The 17550-nt window shown below is 33.4% G+C and overlaps 1 protein-coding gene across 1 annotated transcript in view; it reads right to left on the reverse strand.

Annotated features, from left to right (window-relative positions):
- LOC114648087 (probable E3 ubiquitin-protein ligase RNF144A-A) overlaps positions 1-17550 on the reverse strand; it is a 63574-nt gene that overhangs the window by 8236 nt on the left and 37788 nt on the right. Inside the window, exons 2-6 of the mRNA XM_028796903.2 lie at positions 16449-16594; positions 13656-13760; positions 11517-11577; positions 2292-2502; positions 1054-1201 (exon numbers count right to left, since the gene is read on the reverse strand). Of these exons, the coding sequence (XP_028652736.1) occupies positions 1054-1201; positions 2292-2502; positions 11517-11577; positions 13656-13760; positions 16449-16583 (660 nt within the window). The 5' untranslated portion in view covers positions 16584-16594. The remainder of the gene's footprint in view (positions 1-1053; positions 1202-2291; positions 2503-11516; positions 11578-13655; positions 13761-16448; positions 16595-17550) is intronic.

The following is a 17550-nucleotide window of genomic DNA, read 5'->3' on the forward strand; positions in this document are numbered from 1 at the left end:
GGTATAGTCATTTACCCCTTATAAGTTAACATGAAATGCAACTTTCTTAGCTATACCTGTAAAACAGAGTGTTAATTAAGTTAGTTAGGAAATATTCTCACTGCTAGCAAGGTAATTACTTTACAAATAGAGCACTGGCATAGTTTTATGACAGTGCTAACTTTTCCACACATAATGCGACTGTATGATCAAACAAAGAGAAATGAAACAAGAAAAGTAAGCCTTAAACAGAGCTTTCTTTAAACAAGAACTTTTCTTTGTAATATCAGTATTTCTTTATTTTTGTGTGAACTGTTTTGCTTTGAATTTTACTAAAACTTTTAAAATGACGACGCTTGGATTGTTGAATTATTTGAACATGCATTACACTATTGCCAGAACTATTCTATGAAGTAAACTAAATGCTGCAGAACTTTGGTAATTTTGGACAAACACAGCTACACTCCTCCTAAGACTAATTGTTGCAAAACAGGGACAACCCTTTGGCCAAGACATTAATCTGTCACACACACACAAATACTTGTACCGTCAAATAGTACAAATACCAAAGCTGTGAACAAGTATGATGCATTTTTAAGTTTCTTGCCATCTTTAAAAATTGAAAAGTTCCACAGTAGATATAATCAGATAATGATTACCTTAGTGCTACAGGAATGGCAGTGATCTTTGAAAGACACATTTTAAAAACTTATATCATTAATGCATATTCAATATTTTCAGTTTTTACTGTAGTTATACAGACAGAACATGAATAAGTTTCTTTCTTTGTTTTATAATAATGTTTATGTTTTTGAAAAGTACTAGGAGTTAGGCATTACTGACTATACATTAGCCAATAGAGAAATTATTATATAAAAATAGGCTAAAAATAGGCTGTATGCATAAATATAAAAAGGTTTCAAGTGAAAACACAAATTTGATAATAAAGAAAGAACACAAATACATCTATACACATAACACAATCATCTGCTTCTGGTAAGTAAACTTTGATAAGTAATAATATTTTTGGAATATGATGGGAGAGAGAGAAACAAAGCAAAACAAAAAACTTACATCCAAAGACTCCAGGCAATACCAGCAGAAAGCATGTTTGCAGTTCTTGCACATCATCTGTGCACAGCCTTCATCACGTTCAATATATACTTTACATTTTGGGCAGCGTTTAATTGGGGCATCATCATCTTCACTCTTGAAAAATGAGCTAGAATTAAAATAAAAAAGACTCTGTTTGAATTATATAATTTATAGACTCCTCTAAAATAATTGCTCATATTAAAATTTAACAGATTCTTTTTCTTAATTTTAAAAATGTATTCCCTATGTCCCCATTTTTAAAACGAAACTGTCATTTTTTTCTCTCCATCTCAGTTTTAAATACTTGCAGCATTAATGCCAAGTGAATTCATTGTATTCTGGGGACTTGAGATGGCCTAATTCCCATTTAAGATGACTTTGGTATCTTCTTTAGTTTGTCTGTTATAAGTACCTGTATATTTTAGGTGCATTGTAGAGGCATTAGTTTAAAGAGATGTTAACAGATAACATTATTTAATAAAATGTCAATATTCCTTCAAAATGTCAAAAAATGTTTCCCATTGATTAAGATTTATGTAGTTTTAATTTGCTTACCTCCCCAATTTAAATTTATAATTACTCTAAAGGTTAGTATAAAAGTATACTAAAGATATGTTCTGACAGAGGATAGCAATTGTATTTCTGCATATGATCGCTTTTGTCACTTGAGGTGTTAGGAGAAGATCATTATGAATACAAACAAAAGTAATCTCTACTACATCTGCCTAATCAGCTATTTCAGGATTTAAAATAAAATGCCAATAAGCTCAAATGTGATTTTAAAAACAAACAGAAAACAAAAAATGTGCCCGTAATCCAATGGCCTGCTGTTGCAAGAACACATGGCATGGAAGATTCAAAATCATCCTGCTTAATCACAGCAGCAAATTGCAACATATTGGATAATTTTAATGTGTAGCAGTTGACTGTCTCATTCCAAAATAACAGATGTAGCAATGCAGCACATGAGGTTTTAATGCTTACATTTACTCTGTCCTTAGGATATACACGTAAAACATGAATAAAAAATTGAATATCAGAAAAAAAATAATCTTAGCATTTTTGCAGTGTGGAGATCACAGAAAAATATACTGCCGACAGTAATTAATGCATCTAATGTCCAAAGCAAACCTTTCATTTGTAATCCCTTGGAGGATGGACAGAATGTGTTAGTCAACACAGTTAAGCAGCGGCTAAAAATGAAAAGCTGACTGTACCTGGTTTCCCCTGGTAGATATGATGCAACCGGTATGTTTTCCAGACAGGCCTGCCCAGGATGCCAGTTCCCTTTGCAAGCAGAGCAAAATTCTAGACTGCAGGATGTACACTCTACCGACTGTGGAATTGTAGGCTCCATATCCTTAAGATGGCATACTGCTTGACATGAAGAGGATGGGCACCAGGTCCGACAAGGGTCCAAAAGCACCTCTGAAAAATAAGGCATAATTTAATAGTACATTGAACCAAGTTAAAAATGTTTTGGGGTATGTTTATAATAATAAATAATAAAACAACTGAAGAAAACAAAGTCCTGTGTAAATAGCTGACTTTTAACTAACATTCCTTATACAATACAATACAATACAATACAATACAGTTTATTTTTGTATAGCCCAAAATCACACAGGAAGTGCCGCAATGGGCTTTAACAGGCCCTGCCTCTTGACAGCCCCCCAGCCTTGACTCTCTAAGAAGACAAGGAAAAACTCCCAAAAAAACCTAGTAGGGAAAAATGGAAGAAACCTTGGGAAAGGCAGTTCAGAGAGAGACCCCTTTCCAGGTAGATTGGGCGTGCAGTGGGTGTCAAAAGAAGGGGGTCAATACAATACAGTACAGTACACAGAACAATTTCTCAATATAGTAAGAAATAAAAAAAAAAATATATAAATTTTAGAAGTACAGAGCAGAATTTAACAGTAGATGATGTGTTACTCATGTTGTAACTGTTGGAGAGGCATTTATTGATTGATTTTGAAAGCAGCTGTATTGCGTCTTTGGCAAAATGCACTAAAACTAAAGCTAAAAGGGAACCGGAGGTTTAAAAAAAAAAAAAAAAAAAAAACTAGCTCAGATTATCATGAAGGATGGATATTGGATTTCTCATTCTATTTTGTAATCAGGGATTTTAAAAACTGTTGCAGGCGTTATCAGGCTATCAGAAAAAATAAACAATCCAGTTAATCATAAAATAAATGTAGTTAAATCATCTAGTTAATATATATTTTTAGAGAGGCTGTTAAGAGTATTACAACATGAGGTTAAGGGTAAATGCATTAGTACTTTCTGGGGAGGGGCCTGAAAAAAAATATTTTCTGTTACTCCAGAGGAGTAATTAAAACATCTTCAAGCCACCTGACCATTTGTTCGGAGACTGAAAACAAAAATCTAAATTAATGAATGTTAAGTATTATTTATTTTTAAAATGTTCCCGAAATTCTGTACCTTTACATCATTTAAAATTACTGGATGTAGCTCTGTCTGAAAGTTAGAGAGGTTACAAGTCCATAAACACACTGGAATTATTAAAACACTGAGCAGAAAGGTCATGAGACTCTAATAACGCCACCCTGTAGTTTAAATTTGAATTCAGTTTAATTTTACAAATACATGTCAACTCTTCAATGGTTATAACGAAATCTGTAAGCAAGATGAGGGGGAAAAAAAACAGACAATTACTTATCCAAGGTACAAGAAGGTGAACTCTAATTCAGCAGCATGAGGCCAAGGTCAAGATTACACATGAGGCAAAACATCTGCCACTACTGGCCTGACTTAGTATATGTGCACAGGACTACTCACAACAGTGCATAAAATACATTGCAATTTTTCAGGAATCTAAAGTGAAAGACTTGCTTCCAAAGTCCACAAAAAAACATGGAACACAATAGGAATATACCTGGTGTCGAATAACCAAGCTAGTGGTCACCTGTCAGATATACAGTATAGGGCATCTTGCCAGTGCTCCATGAACAAAGTTTTATGTTTAACTGTTTTAGTGAGGTGAAACAGTAAATGAATGCAAAGTGTACTGTACGTGCTTAAATTTTGAAAAATGAAGTTCTTTATTTTGTGCTAATCCACATAAAATCTGCATATTATCGTTGAACCAAATAAGAAACCGACACATTTCTTCATTTCATAAATAATACAGAGTAAGCTGTTACTTAATATGTGAGATATGGTAAAGCTTGGTTATTCATTTTTATTAACTAATTACTGCAATGCTATATTGATATGTTGTTAAAAATCTACAGCTCATTCAAAACACAACAGTAAGGACCATTACGTGAAATAAGTACAATTATGGATTGCATGATGCAAGCCTTCTTTAAAATTTCTAAAGTAAAGAAGTGTAGGGAGAAGTAGGCTTTTACAAATGTTAATGACATAACTGCCAATACTAGAGGTATCCCATCAGTCTCAACAGTAAATTATGGATGACAATGTATTTGTTCATATAGCATTCTTTTGTTAGAGCTTCTAGTAAAGTATTTAATTTTCCTTTCTTTATAAAAGAATTATTTTGATTGGCTTTTATTGGTTCCTTTCCTACTCTTTCTCTCATTGCTGTACTGCAGTGGCACTTATTTTGATTAAGCTACACTCCCTCCTGACCTTGGAATAAATTTATTATAATAGATGGCATTACCACTGACAAAAATCAGCATTAGACCTTTATACTCTTCCATCAAAAGCAACATTTGCCAACACTGTGGTTCAGCGTAGAGCATCTGTTGACCAAAAGTAGGTGAAGGCAGGTCAAAATACTTCAACTGCCCTATTGACTATGATTGACAGAACTTTGCTTCCCCTGTAATTTGTATAAATGTAAATTTGTCCTTCTCTTCACAACTTCCAGTTCTGCCTTAGCTTAAGGTATACATAATATGTGTGCCAGATTTCACTTAACTGAGTAATAGCAGTGATATGCTTCTATGATGGTAAAAAACAAAATCAGCAAAAGGAGTTTTGATGCACTCCTTCAAAGTGCAAAAAGCAATTACTGTCATCAACACATCTGTCTAGGCTGCATGAAACAACTGGGTTTTTAGTACACTGATTTTGTTGACATTTGGTATACATGCAGTATTCTTCAAGGAAATAAATTTCAATTGTTTAAATTGGAAAAAGTCATGTCAAAGGCCTAGCAAAATTTATGAAACTTCCCAACTTAAAACAGAAACATTTGGTGCAACCTCAATTACCAATTCATTGGTCATCTAAAATTTACATACGGAAAGGTTACGTCAACTTGAAAATGTTGCATATTTTTCCGTTTTACTCATTTGATAGCTGTTCTTCTTGGCTAAATAGATTCCCTGTTCAAGTTAGTGAAAGGCCAGAAGAATCTTGTGCACAGCAGAGACCATGCATTCCACTGATTGTTCAAATGTTTGCCACGCCAACTAATTTCTCCTGCTACTTTAAGCCCTGTCAGGTAAATTAAATGAGCTCCATTACATTAAAATTAAAAAACTGCAAGTAATGAAAGCTCAAAGTCACATAAGTTATCCAAACACGAACAACAAATAAACTTTGTAGCAAACGTGTGACTCAGTAAACCATGACACATACAGTGAATAAGCATGTGTTCAGTATTTACATTATATTATAAACAACTCATGGCTGCAATTTCTGTATACAGTAATCCCTCGCTATATCGCACTTAGACTTTCGCGGCTTCACTCTATCGCGGATTTTATATGTAAGCATATTTAAATATATAATCGCAGATTTTTTGCTGGTTCGCGGATTTCTGCGGACAATGGGTCTTTTAATTTCTGGTACATGCTTCCTCAGTTGGTTTGCCCAGTTGATTTCATACAAGGGACGCTATTGGCAGATGGCCGAGAAGCTACCCAACCAGAGCACATATTACGTATTAAATAAAACTCCTCAACTATATTGTGAGCACGGGGGCTGTTCGCACCCCTAGAGGATACGGCCGCTCCTCAAAAAACGTTGAAAGATTACCTTCACATTGCTCTCTTCCTTGCTGGGCTTACATATGGCTGCTTTGTTAAGCGATATGCTTCCAGCACAGTGCTTCGCATACTGAAAAGATCAAACAGCACGTATTGATTTTTGATTGTTTGCTTTTCTCTCTCTCTCTCTTGCTCTGACATTCTCTGCTCCTGACGGAGGGGGTGTAAGCAGGGGGGCTGTTCGCACCCCTAGACGATACGAACGCTCGTCTAAAAATGCTGAAAGATTATCTTCATGTTGCTCCCTTCTGTGCAGCTGCTTTGTCAAGCGACATGCTTCCCGCATGGTGCTTCGCATACTTAAAAGCTTGGGCACGTATTGATTTTTGATTGTTTGTTTTTCTCTGTCGCTCTCTCTTGCTCTGACATTCTCTGCTCCTGACGGAGGGGGTGTGAGAAGAGGGGCTGTTCGCACACTGGCCCAGAGGATACGGACGCTCCTCTAAAAAAATGCTGAAAGACTACCTTCACATTACTGCCTTCCTTGCAGCTGCTTTGTCTGGCGGTGCTTCGCATACTTAAAAGCCAAACAGCCCTATTGATTTTTGTTTGCTTTTCTCTCTCTCTCTCGGACATTCTCTGCTCCTGACGCGCACTCCTTTGAAGAGGAAGATAGGTTTGCATTCTTTTGTGAGACGGAACTGTCATCTCTGTCTTGTCATGGAGCACAGTTTAAACTTTTGAAAAAGAGACAAATGTTTGTTTGCAGTGTTTGAATAAAGTTCCTGTCTCTCTACAACCTCCTGTGTTTCTATGCAAATCTGTGACCCAAGCATGACAATATAAAAATAACCATATAAAACATATGGTTTCTACTTCGTGGATTTTCACCTTTCGCGGGGGGTTCTGGAACGCAACCCCCGCGATCGAGGAGGGATTACTGTATCATAATAATTCTATATTTATATGACCTTACAGTTCTATTCTCTTCTGCACAATGCTGCTTTTTGAACTACCAGTACAGACAAGTACTTTTGCTCGGATTATCACTGTTGTTTGTTTTTTATTACCATTACAGACATTGCTTTGCACAAAAAAAAAAAAAAAAAAAAAAAAAAAATCCGTTTCACTTACAAACCCAAAGTCTTAGTTTAATAATTAACATGAAAATTCAAATTCAATTTTTTTCTACGTTTCCATTGACAGATTTCATTTTACCAAATGGTTGAACTAGCCTCTGTGAGAACATAAGATGGTCCTTTTATCCCGATAATGAAGATGCTATACAAACTAAATATCATAAACATCATCAAATTCTCCTTACTCTACTTTATATTATCTCTAGCCATTATTTTTCCATAGAGCCTCATAACAAAGGTTGCCAGTTTGGGGAATTCCTGCCATTTGAGAGAAAAAAAAATTAAATAGGTGGGGGATGTTTTGATGGAGGGTAGGATTTGTGCAAAACAAGAGAATGAGATTTTCCTTTTTGTTAAACAATGTACTTTCCATAGAGGTACTCCAAAATATAAAGCTATACTTGCAATTATGTGTCATGCTGATGCACAGACATGCCCTATTCTACAAGTTCAAATTATAGACAAAGGGGGTAAAATGTAATACAGTATTAACAGCAAATTCAATTTCTGCAAATTAATTTCAGGGATGGCATAGTAGAAGAGTGGTTAGCACTGCTGACTCATTAATCGAATGTGCTGGGTTTAAATCCCTTGCCATTGTATGTTTACAGTTTTTCTGCCTACATGACTGTGTGCATTTTCTTTCTGGTACACAGAAAACAAGGACTGCATGAATGAGGGTGTATGCTTGTAGAAGTCTTGCAATGCCAGTACCAATACCTACCACCATGCCTGGCTTGGCTCCTGCCTTAAACCTAGTGATACAATCATAGATCCTGACCTCTTGCATCCCTAAACTGGATTAAATGTGTTTGAAAAATTTTATATGGTTTTACAAGCTGTGTTACCAAGCCTTGCTCAGGATATTTTGTAAGACAATGGCCTTCAGTTAATTTGGTGTATCACAAGTGGCTTTTCTGTACACTATTTTATGTGTGTGTGCGCGTTTTTTTTTATTTATTTAAAAACAAGAGCCATTATTATTGGTAGGCATTATGCTATATATAATAGGTCACTGTATCTGCTTACTCTTGAATACGCACAAATTGTCCATGAGTACAACATTAATTCCTCCCTTTTTCAGATTTTCCCAGTGACGTGTCTTTTGCTTATGGTCATTGCAAAACAATTTTACAGGAAAAGTGGATTCTTTTGAGTTGAAACTGGTAAACAGCATTGTTTTCTCCAAACTGTGGCTGATGAAAACCTTTTTTCTGGGTGCTTCACAGCATTTCTAAACTGCCATGCAGCTGCCAAGCAGCACACTATCCCTTTCAATGCAGCATTTTTAAAAAGCTGCATAGCTGTCATCTTGCATTTCACCTTTGATAATCCATCCACTGCTCCCAAAAACTCCATGGGTCAAGCCTCATAGTTATAATTTCTGTGATTTGGTACTATGCAGCACTCCATGCTTTCCATCATTTATCATGCAAGAGTGCTTAACAGCGCTCAATGATTTTAAGGCTTAAATACGCTTGCTTGCTTGTCATTTGTGGAGCTTGATACTTCACACCAGGAGGATGGAGTGGAACAGATAACCAAGATGACAGCCAGTATGCATCTAAGAGTGCAAAAATAAGTACTTGTTATCACTGAACTCTGCATCTTCACCAAATTTTCTTTTTTCCAATTTACAACATGATCACATCTCCTTTATTCCTGTCCAGAACACTGTCCCGTCCTCAGTGGTCTTTCCACCCTCTACTGTTACTGGTGGTATTCATGTGGCACCGTCAATCACTTCTGCTGTGATCTTCATTTGCATAAAGCATGCACTCGGCACAGTGCCACGCATATACGTTAACATAATATTAATAAAATATCAACAAATTGAGATATATAAAAAAGCTTGTATCCAACTTTTTTTTCTATAATGTCACCAAGTTTCAACCAAATCCATCAAGACTTTTTTGAAATGTTGGGGTATTTAGTTTTTGCATCGTTTTTACCCCTAAACATTGATATGTACCATAAAATGTCCTTTCATAGCAGATACTTACTGACCTAGATGTACCATTCTGCCACATTCCAGCTTTTTAACTAAATGGGACATGGTGTTTTTGTGAGTGAATGAGTCAGTCAATTTTGCAGTATATGCAGTATATACTGTATAGAAGCAGGAAACAGAATATGATAACTGCCAGCCTAAAGTTTTATTTCCAGGTTACCATGCCAAACTATAATTAAAAAAAAACTGAAGCATTCACTCCGATAACAAATTTGTGGATCTGATAACTGCCAAAGCAGGCAATGCTACTTTAAACTGTTTTAATTAAAAGTTTTAATTAAAAAACAGTTGTACTATTCCAATCCATTTTCAGTTTGTAAACTTCAGAAGTGACTGTCATAGCATCTTATTTGAATCATTTCTGCACTTTGTTTTAGTTGACGTTTTGGGACCTACACTAGGTGCCTTAATTAATAAAATCTTTTATTGAACAAGTAGTTGACTGTGCTGCCAATGCTAAGCAATTTTGGCTTAAGAGAAAAAATGAAGACTTTGTCCAATGTTAATGAAATATGCTGTTTAATGTTAATGGCCATGACCACTATACAGCCATAAATTCAAACCTGAAATCCTTAACAACTACATTCTCATTGTCTGACAAAAAAGAAAGTTTAATTCAGTACTACCAAGCAGACTTCAAGAATCGGTCAAGCAAATGTAACATATGTGGCAGTTTAGAGGTTATTTTTCATTTCAACTATAATGTTTTTTATTTTTAGCATCAAAGTTTCCAACATATACAACAGGAGGTTTGTAGGAAAATGGTTTACTCTTGTTTAAAGACAGATCTCTTTCAGTACTTCATTTTAAAAAGTATTTAATTTTGAATTGCACATTTAAACGATAGACATCTCATGAAACCAAACAGCTAGTATTACCAGCTAAAAACTGCCCTAGTATTTAGAGGGCACTGGACAGCCAAAAAAGGCTATTTTCTTTGTTAATCAAAGCTGTATTTATAAATGTATACCACTAGATGGCATGTAAGAGTTCAAATGAAATGAAAATTCATAAAATACTGTATGTAGGTTAAAGTCATCTTCAGTTTTTGGGCAGTATGTAAGTTCATTGCTTCGGTACTGTCAGATGAAATATTATAAGATTTTTTTTTTCTGTCAAAGTCAAATTTACATGTAAAACACATTAAATCTAACTTTTGCTGCTGAGGTTGAATACCAGGTTATTGACTAATACATTTTCATTAAAATAATAAATTTAAGCAGTGAAATTATCTTGTTGTAAGTAACCCCCCCCCCCCCCATCTACTATTTATGCACATAATACGCATCTTCTTCAGTAAATGAAAGCAATAATAAAGCTTCCCATTAGTTAGTTTTTTGTTTTTTTTAATACTTAACCAAAATTTTGCAACATGTTAATCAAAAACAGATACTCTCTGAAAAATTTATGAATGCCTAAGCAAGAAACATGATAAATAAATGGCACATGTACTGTATATGAATGTTAACAAATTCAACTGGCAAAAGAACAAGGTGCGTTTTCAATGGAGTTCAGCAAATGAACACTTAAGGAACCTGACGGACAGGCCGGAGTAGGCTATTCAGGGAATAGCTAGCATTCTGTCAATCCACAGTTCAACTCTCTTACCCAGTTCAGGGTTTCAGGAAGCCAATAACTCGCTGCTTGCAAAGTGTGAAAGAACCCCAGGCATGTTAACACCGCTGGTGGAAAACAACAACACATAAGGAAATTATGGGGAAGTGCATTTGAAACTGAAGCCAGGAAGCACTTTACCTAGATTTTAGGAATCTGGAACAAACTATCAAGACAAGTTAATGATAAGATATTGGGACAGCTCAGCTATTAGCTAAACAAACAAGCTTGATGGACTGAATGGTCTGCTCTCGTTTGCTAACCACCACATATTTAGATTATGAGGAGAAAAACTGCCCGAGATAACATACATACTCCACACAGACAGTGCCCAGGCCTGGGCTCAAAATTCACTTATTACTTTAATGCATTAATTACACTTGTAGCACAATTTTTCAAGTTAAATAATATACTGCATTATAAAATGCTTTCCAACAGTCTTCATTATAATGTTTAACACATTCATTTGAACATAGAACATAACCCAACAAAGGTCATGGCTATGTGATTTAAATGAGTAAAACACATTAATGATCTTTTTTCCCCCTTATGTAAATGGTATATAACTTTAGGTTGTCTGTTGTAATCAAACACAACCTTGTCTGATGTAATCAAACAACCCTAACCCTATAATAAAACATTTAAAAAAATGGATAACCCAAAAAAGGATTATTAAACTAATCATTTAGCAATTGAACAAAAACAGCTAACCCCTCAAGGAACTATACAAAATTCAATTAGTACGATACCTACCTCTTTCAAACTGTAGCTTTTTATATCTTTGCATAATTTCTGTAGCAACCATACACTCAATCTATTAAGAAGAAAGCAAAGCTTTAACATCACTTTTATAAATTACATTAAATAATTAGCTTCATGTTGAATATATAACACATTAAGTACAGTGAGACCTTGAAAATGAAAATATATTAATAAAAACTAACCCATTTTGGTCAGTTATAACACATGTTAAAATGGAATTTCACCTTTATCTTAATACACATAATAAAGAATTCATTGTGATATTAATAACTCATATAAAAACAAAAGTAAAAAAAAAAAAAAATACAAAATTTGTCATTTTTTTAAATTTGTTAAAAATCACAAAGATCATGATGTATGGTCAATGGCCATAGGAGAACTTGGCCTTCAACTAGCTTAATCGAATTCACTCTCTCTCAAGACTATGTTAATGATGTGCCCCAACTTCTTTTTTTTAGCACCGTTTAAATTTTTCCAGGTTTATTTTCCCGCTAATTATAAATTATTTTCAGTTAAGGTGCAAGTCAGTAGTGGCAGGATCTAAAGCAAAATTACGGCTGTGGTTGTTAGAGCTGCAGTCATCTGAAAAGATTATGAAAGACTCTGGCCTGCCACTGCACTGGCATTAGTTAGCACTTTTAAAGTGAGGTACAACTCTTCCGATCATTAGGTTTATTATTCAGTGTATTAACTATTGGTTCACTGAATTAACTATAAATCCATTGGCTTACTGATCTACACATTAGATAACAAATATGTCTGTTTACTTGCATATATACCTCACTGGGCAAATTATTACGAATACTACACTATTACTGGGCAGGGCATCCTTTTGCTCTCAAAACAGATTCTTTACAGCACGGATACACAAGATGTTGAAAACATTCCTTTAAGATTCTGGTCCACATTGATATGATTGCATCTTACAATTTCTGCAGATTTGTCAGCTGCATATTCATGCTGCAAATCTTTCATTGCACCAAATTCCAAAGATTTTCTATTAGATTCAGATCTAATTACGGGGAAGGCCACTAAAGAATCAAACAAATAATCATCCATATTTGCCATGATTCTGTACTATCTTGTAAGTATAAACATACACACACACACACACACACACACGTATTTCAATATACTGTAGTTATAGTTATATGATTTTGTATTTAACTAAGGCTTCATTAAGAAGTATACATGTTACCTTTACACTGCAGTTGATGCTATTTGTGTGTTCCAAATTGTCTATTGTCCTTATGTGTTTTCAGATCAGGAACAAGTGTGATTAGTCATAGAATAATATACTTTTGTTTAATATGCCACTTTGCAATTAGAGCCTTCAGTGTTTTCTTTTAATCCTACCTAAAAAGGTGAAGTTTTTTTTAGTGATTCTTTACTCTTCTTTTGTAAAGAAAAACGGTAAGAAAAGGAGTTACACAATATAGTTTAAAAACATGTACACCGGTACTCAACTTCCTTTTTCTAAAATTAAACTGCTGCCAAGAGATGATTCGCTACTTACGTGTGACTTAAGTGAAACCTGCAATTATGGTGACAACAGCAGCTGAAATGGTCTCACGTTCTTTGGGCCACAGTTTTATACCTTGCTGAATTGACTTTTGTAAAAAGTTTTCAGTTATCATGCTGCAATGATTGAATGCACAATTTGCAAAATACTATTATATTAAAGTTATCTTTGAATAATATGTCAATTGGAGAAAGTGATACCACAAAAGTGGAAAGTGAGATTGTGTGTGTGTGTATATTTATATATACTGTATATTATTCATTTATTTAATTTTAAAATGTTCACATGATTAGTATGTAAAATATTTAAATGCAAAGTGGTATTATGCAGTACAAGATTTTTTACTGATTAAAGCATATTAAGAATAGAGAATATGATAAATTTACTAGATATAATTAAAAACAGAAAGGAAACTAATGTTAAATTTTACAAATGTCAACCCATTCATTTATCTTCTGAGCTTACTTTATCTAATACAGGGAGGGACAGAGCACATCTAAACCAGGCAGGCCACTCCAGTGTAAGAAACCGTCAGAAATATACTGTACAAACTCAAAATTTGAAATTTATACCCAAAAATTGTAAATCTTAGCCATTAAATAAAATACCTCATTTTCCAGTAAATGTCCTCTCTTTGGACAGGCTGCATCAGGACAGCTAATTGCCACTTCAAGGCCTTCTTTGATAAGAAGCTCCACATACTGTTTCAGGCACTATGAATAAACCATATAAATATTACAAATAACATTCCAGATTATACATGACTCAACGATCTATACACACAACTTAGAAACATAAAAATGTTAAGACTCTCACATGACCCCAGATATAATGCATATAGCACAGTCATCTACAACTACATCAGAACAGATCTATATTAGCAATATTATAAACAAACACTAAATGTAAATAAAGACAAAAATAAAAGCACTACAGCATTTAGACAGCAATACCATTTAGAATAAAATAATTTAATTTGTACCTCTTTAGCAAATACTAAAACCTACAAGGTTAAACAATAAATGGTTTTTAAGTAATTAACTGAAGATTGCTTTTCCTAATAAGTCAGTCAATTGCCCATTAATACCAAAAACTAGGACTAATTTTAAACTTTTAGTGAAAAAGAGGTTTCCTGACAAAAAAGTAAAATGAAATGTATTTTTTGCAGATACAGTATGTATTTACTTAATATTTTCATAACAGCTGTGAGGTTTGTCAGACTTGTATTTACATTAAAAATCACACTGTAAAAAACATTGTTTTGTACTCGCACATCTATTTTTTGTTAAATAAGTTCAATCGATTTATTGAAAATTAAAGAAATGCTTATTTTGTTAAAGAAATTTAGCAACCTTCAGTTTATCCAGTAAATTCTGGTTATGCACATCTTAAACCCTTAATTGACTAAATTAAATATAATGGTGTATTTAAAATTTTTTGGCAACTAATTAGATTTCAGGCAAAGTTTATATTACATTTGTGAAACAATGCTTTTGGAATTCTAGGTCATTGATTATATAAAAGTAGATAAAACTACATACAACACAGAACCAATTATTCTATATTTCATAATGCAACATCCTAAGATGGTTTATAGTGGAAACAAGATTACAATATCAAATACTGCATATATTATATATCTGCAAATACAGAAAAAATTCAGCACTAACATCTATCAGGAGAAGCTTGAAGGTATATTTCAAAATAAATAGTATATGGTATACTGTAGAAATCCAAAGTAGATAGCACCTCAGTCAATTGCATGGCACACATCAACCCTCATTTACCATATATACATACATACATACATACATACATACATACATAACTATTGACAAAATAAAATCTGACATCTGTTTGTCAACCAATGTGAATATGTGAATTCCTTAAAAGGCTAGATGATTGTCAGTTATATCCAAAACAACAGCTGAAGGAGGGTGTACTGACTTTTTCACACAACGGTATAAGCTGGTTTTCACTTCTAACAAACTTTTAAAATTATGGCAGACATAATTCTTCACTTTGGTTATGTCTCTCCTGTAACACCATTTAAAAAAAATGGTACTTGAAAAATTGCCAATTGGTAATGTACAAAAATATTCTCTTGACAATTTACCCTAGTAAGCAATAGTAAATTCAAAGTCAACTTCACCGGCCTATTTCTGGAACTACCGCATTAAATATATAGCCATTTGTTTTTACTATTGATAACAGCAAAGCATATTTCAAAAATTACTACATCTGATATTTGCTTGTAGATTTATGAACATTTAAAAATCATGAAATGGGATGATTAATTAAGAAAGAAATTCAATTAACCACATTCAAACTAATGGAGTGACTGTAAAGATAAAAGTTGCCATTTCAGGTTCTCAGTTAATCAAGCCACACACCAGTTTTAGCCACATTTTTCAAATACAAAAATCTCTATATACAGAGGTGCCTAAAAGGAAATCTTGATTTGTTTTCGTTTTATGGTAAAAATTACAGATCACTTACATATGATATCACAGTTCATTTTATTTGTGAAAAGTGACCAACTTTAAAAAGCTTATCTGGGTGTGATCAACTAAAAAGTAGTTTTACCCCATTTTGTTTTTCCCATGACTAACAGTTTTTTGTATGCGTCTTTTTTTTGGCCTGTACTACTTACAGAATAACATCATACACCTTTTAACTGTAATAATACAAGTATACATTTCATTGAACACCAAATCTCTTGTTCTCTAAATTTGATCCAGTCATATACTTCCCCTCCCTGTGACTGGTGAGAGTTTACCTAAGGAGGTTCAAACAGACCAAACTTATTATGTTGATATAAAAAATATATATATAAAATTAATTTCACAACAAGGCTAGTTATGACAGGAGACTTGTTAAAACTGTAATACATGAAAGAGAAAAATTAAATAATGAACCGACATGGCACCCATTTGAGAAATATGAAGTAGCAGAATAAATATGGAGGAAAGGCAAAGACAAAGACTCTTGAGTAAAAATGTGAACGTCAAAGAATTAGCTATGGAATGTATTTACAAATAAGTAAATACCAAAAAAAAATCAGAATATTTTTATTTATTTATTTAAAAAAAAAAAGAGAGTGGTAAACATTTTTTTAAGGTGGGACAAATTATGTTAACCCAAGGTAAGAAAATTACTCCAACTGATACAATGTTATAAAAATATGGCAGTCCTATTCAAGATTGTATTTTTAAAGAATAGGAAACAGAATGCCCATAATTCTTTTTAAAATTCTCCAAAAGAACTAGTATTAAGTGACAGAGTTTAGACATAGATGCAATATACAACGTTTCATCATGATTTAGACAGCATTAGACAAAAATCAAAAATGCAGTTAAGAATTTTTTGTTAAATTTAACAAATCACAAACTGATACACACCAGAGTACAGAAGATGCATTGGCATTGGCTTATGGTTGTCATTTTTTCAAGTGGGAACTCCCCAAGGCACAATTTGCAGGACACCAAAGGGTCTAGGGCCAGATCCCAAGTTGGTCTATACCTTGCTGTAGTCATTGTAAGAAAATCTGAAAAATAAACATAAAATTATTAGAGTAAAAGTTGTGACTATTAAAAGATAAATGACAGAGAGAATAAATCATTCATCTCTTTGGTACTAAAACTAAGATGTACAGCATACAACTAAAATGAAGAAAAATGTACAAAAAAACATTCACGTGCATTCATTAGTCCAGTTACTGAAAGAAAAAAAAATTCAGTCATCCAAGAAACAATAATCAGGGCAATATAATCTTGAAGTTACAGCAAAACCACAAGGTGGAGACAACCTGCTCAAAATTATAATAATCTTATATAATTGTAGATGAAGCTGAAATGTATTATGCAATATTTCACCCTGTTATCCAAGTAACACTAAGAGTGGAACAATTTTCATGTTAATTCAGATTGAAAATATCCATACTTCGAATGATCAGTGGAATGGTTAAACTGCCTAAACAAATTCAACAGTTATTCTCCTAAAATAATGTGGTATATTTTATTAATCAAGATAACTGGTCAAATTATCTTTAATAAATATAGAATTTATAAATTCTAAAAGTTAGAATGTTTCTAACATAATTAAACCCACTGAGCATATGGCAGAAATTCACATAGAATAAGGCACAGGCCTCTTTTAAAAAAAAAAAAAAAAAAAAAACTTAGCAGTTTGACATTGCCAATCCAACAAACTGCATTGTTTCCAATAACTGGGTCAGAAAACTCGAAATGAATAAGAGTAGAAATAACTGATTATGTTTTTCTCCATTAAAAATGTTTAACATTTAAGGAACAAATGATTAGATTCATTTTGAAATTTAAAAAAATATATATAAATAAAAAAAAAACCCATTAGAATGGAATTTTATTTTTCACAGCTGCTGTTGAAAATTAATACACTTTAGGCAAGCTACATATTTCTGACTATATTCAATGAGAGTAAAACGATGCTAAAAGGTGTGCAGTAATGATGCCTAGAATTTTT

This window comes from Erpetoichthys calabaricus, chromosome 3, assembly GCF_900747795.2.
Source record: "Erpetoichthys calabaricus chromosome 3, fErpCal1.3, whole genome shotgun sequence".
Taxonomy (NCBI): domain Eukaryota; kingdom Metazoa; phylum Chordata; class Cladistia; order Polypteriformes; family Polypteridae; genus Erpetoichthys; species Erpetoichthys calabaricus.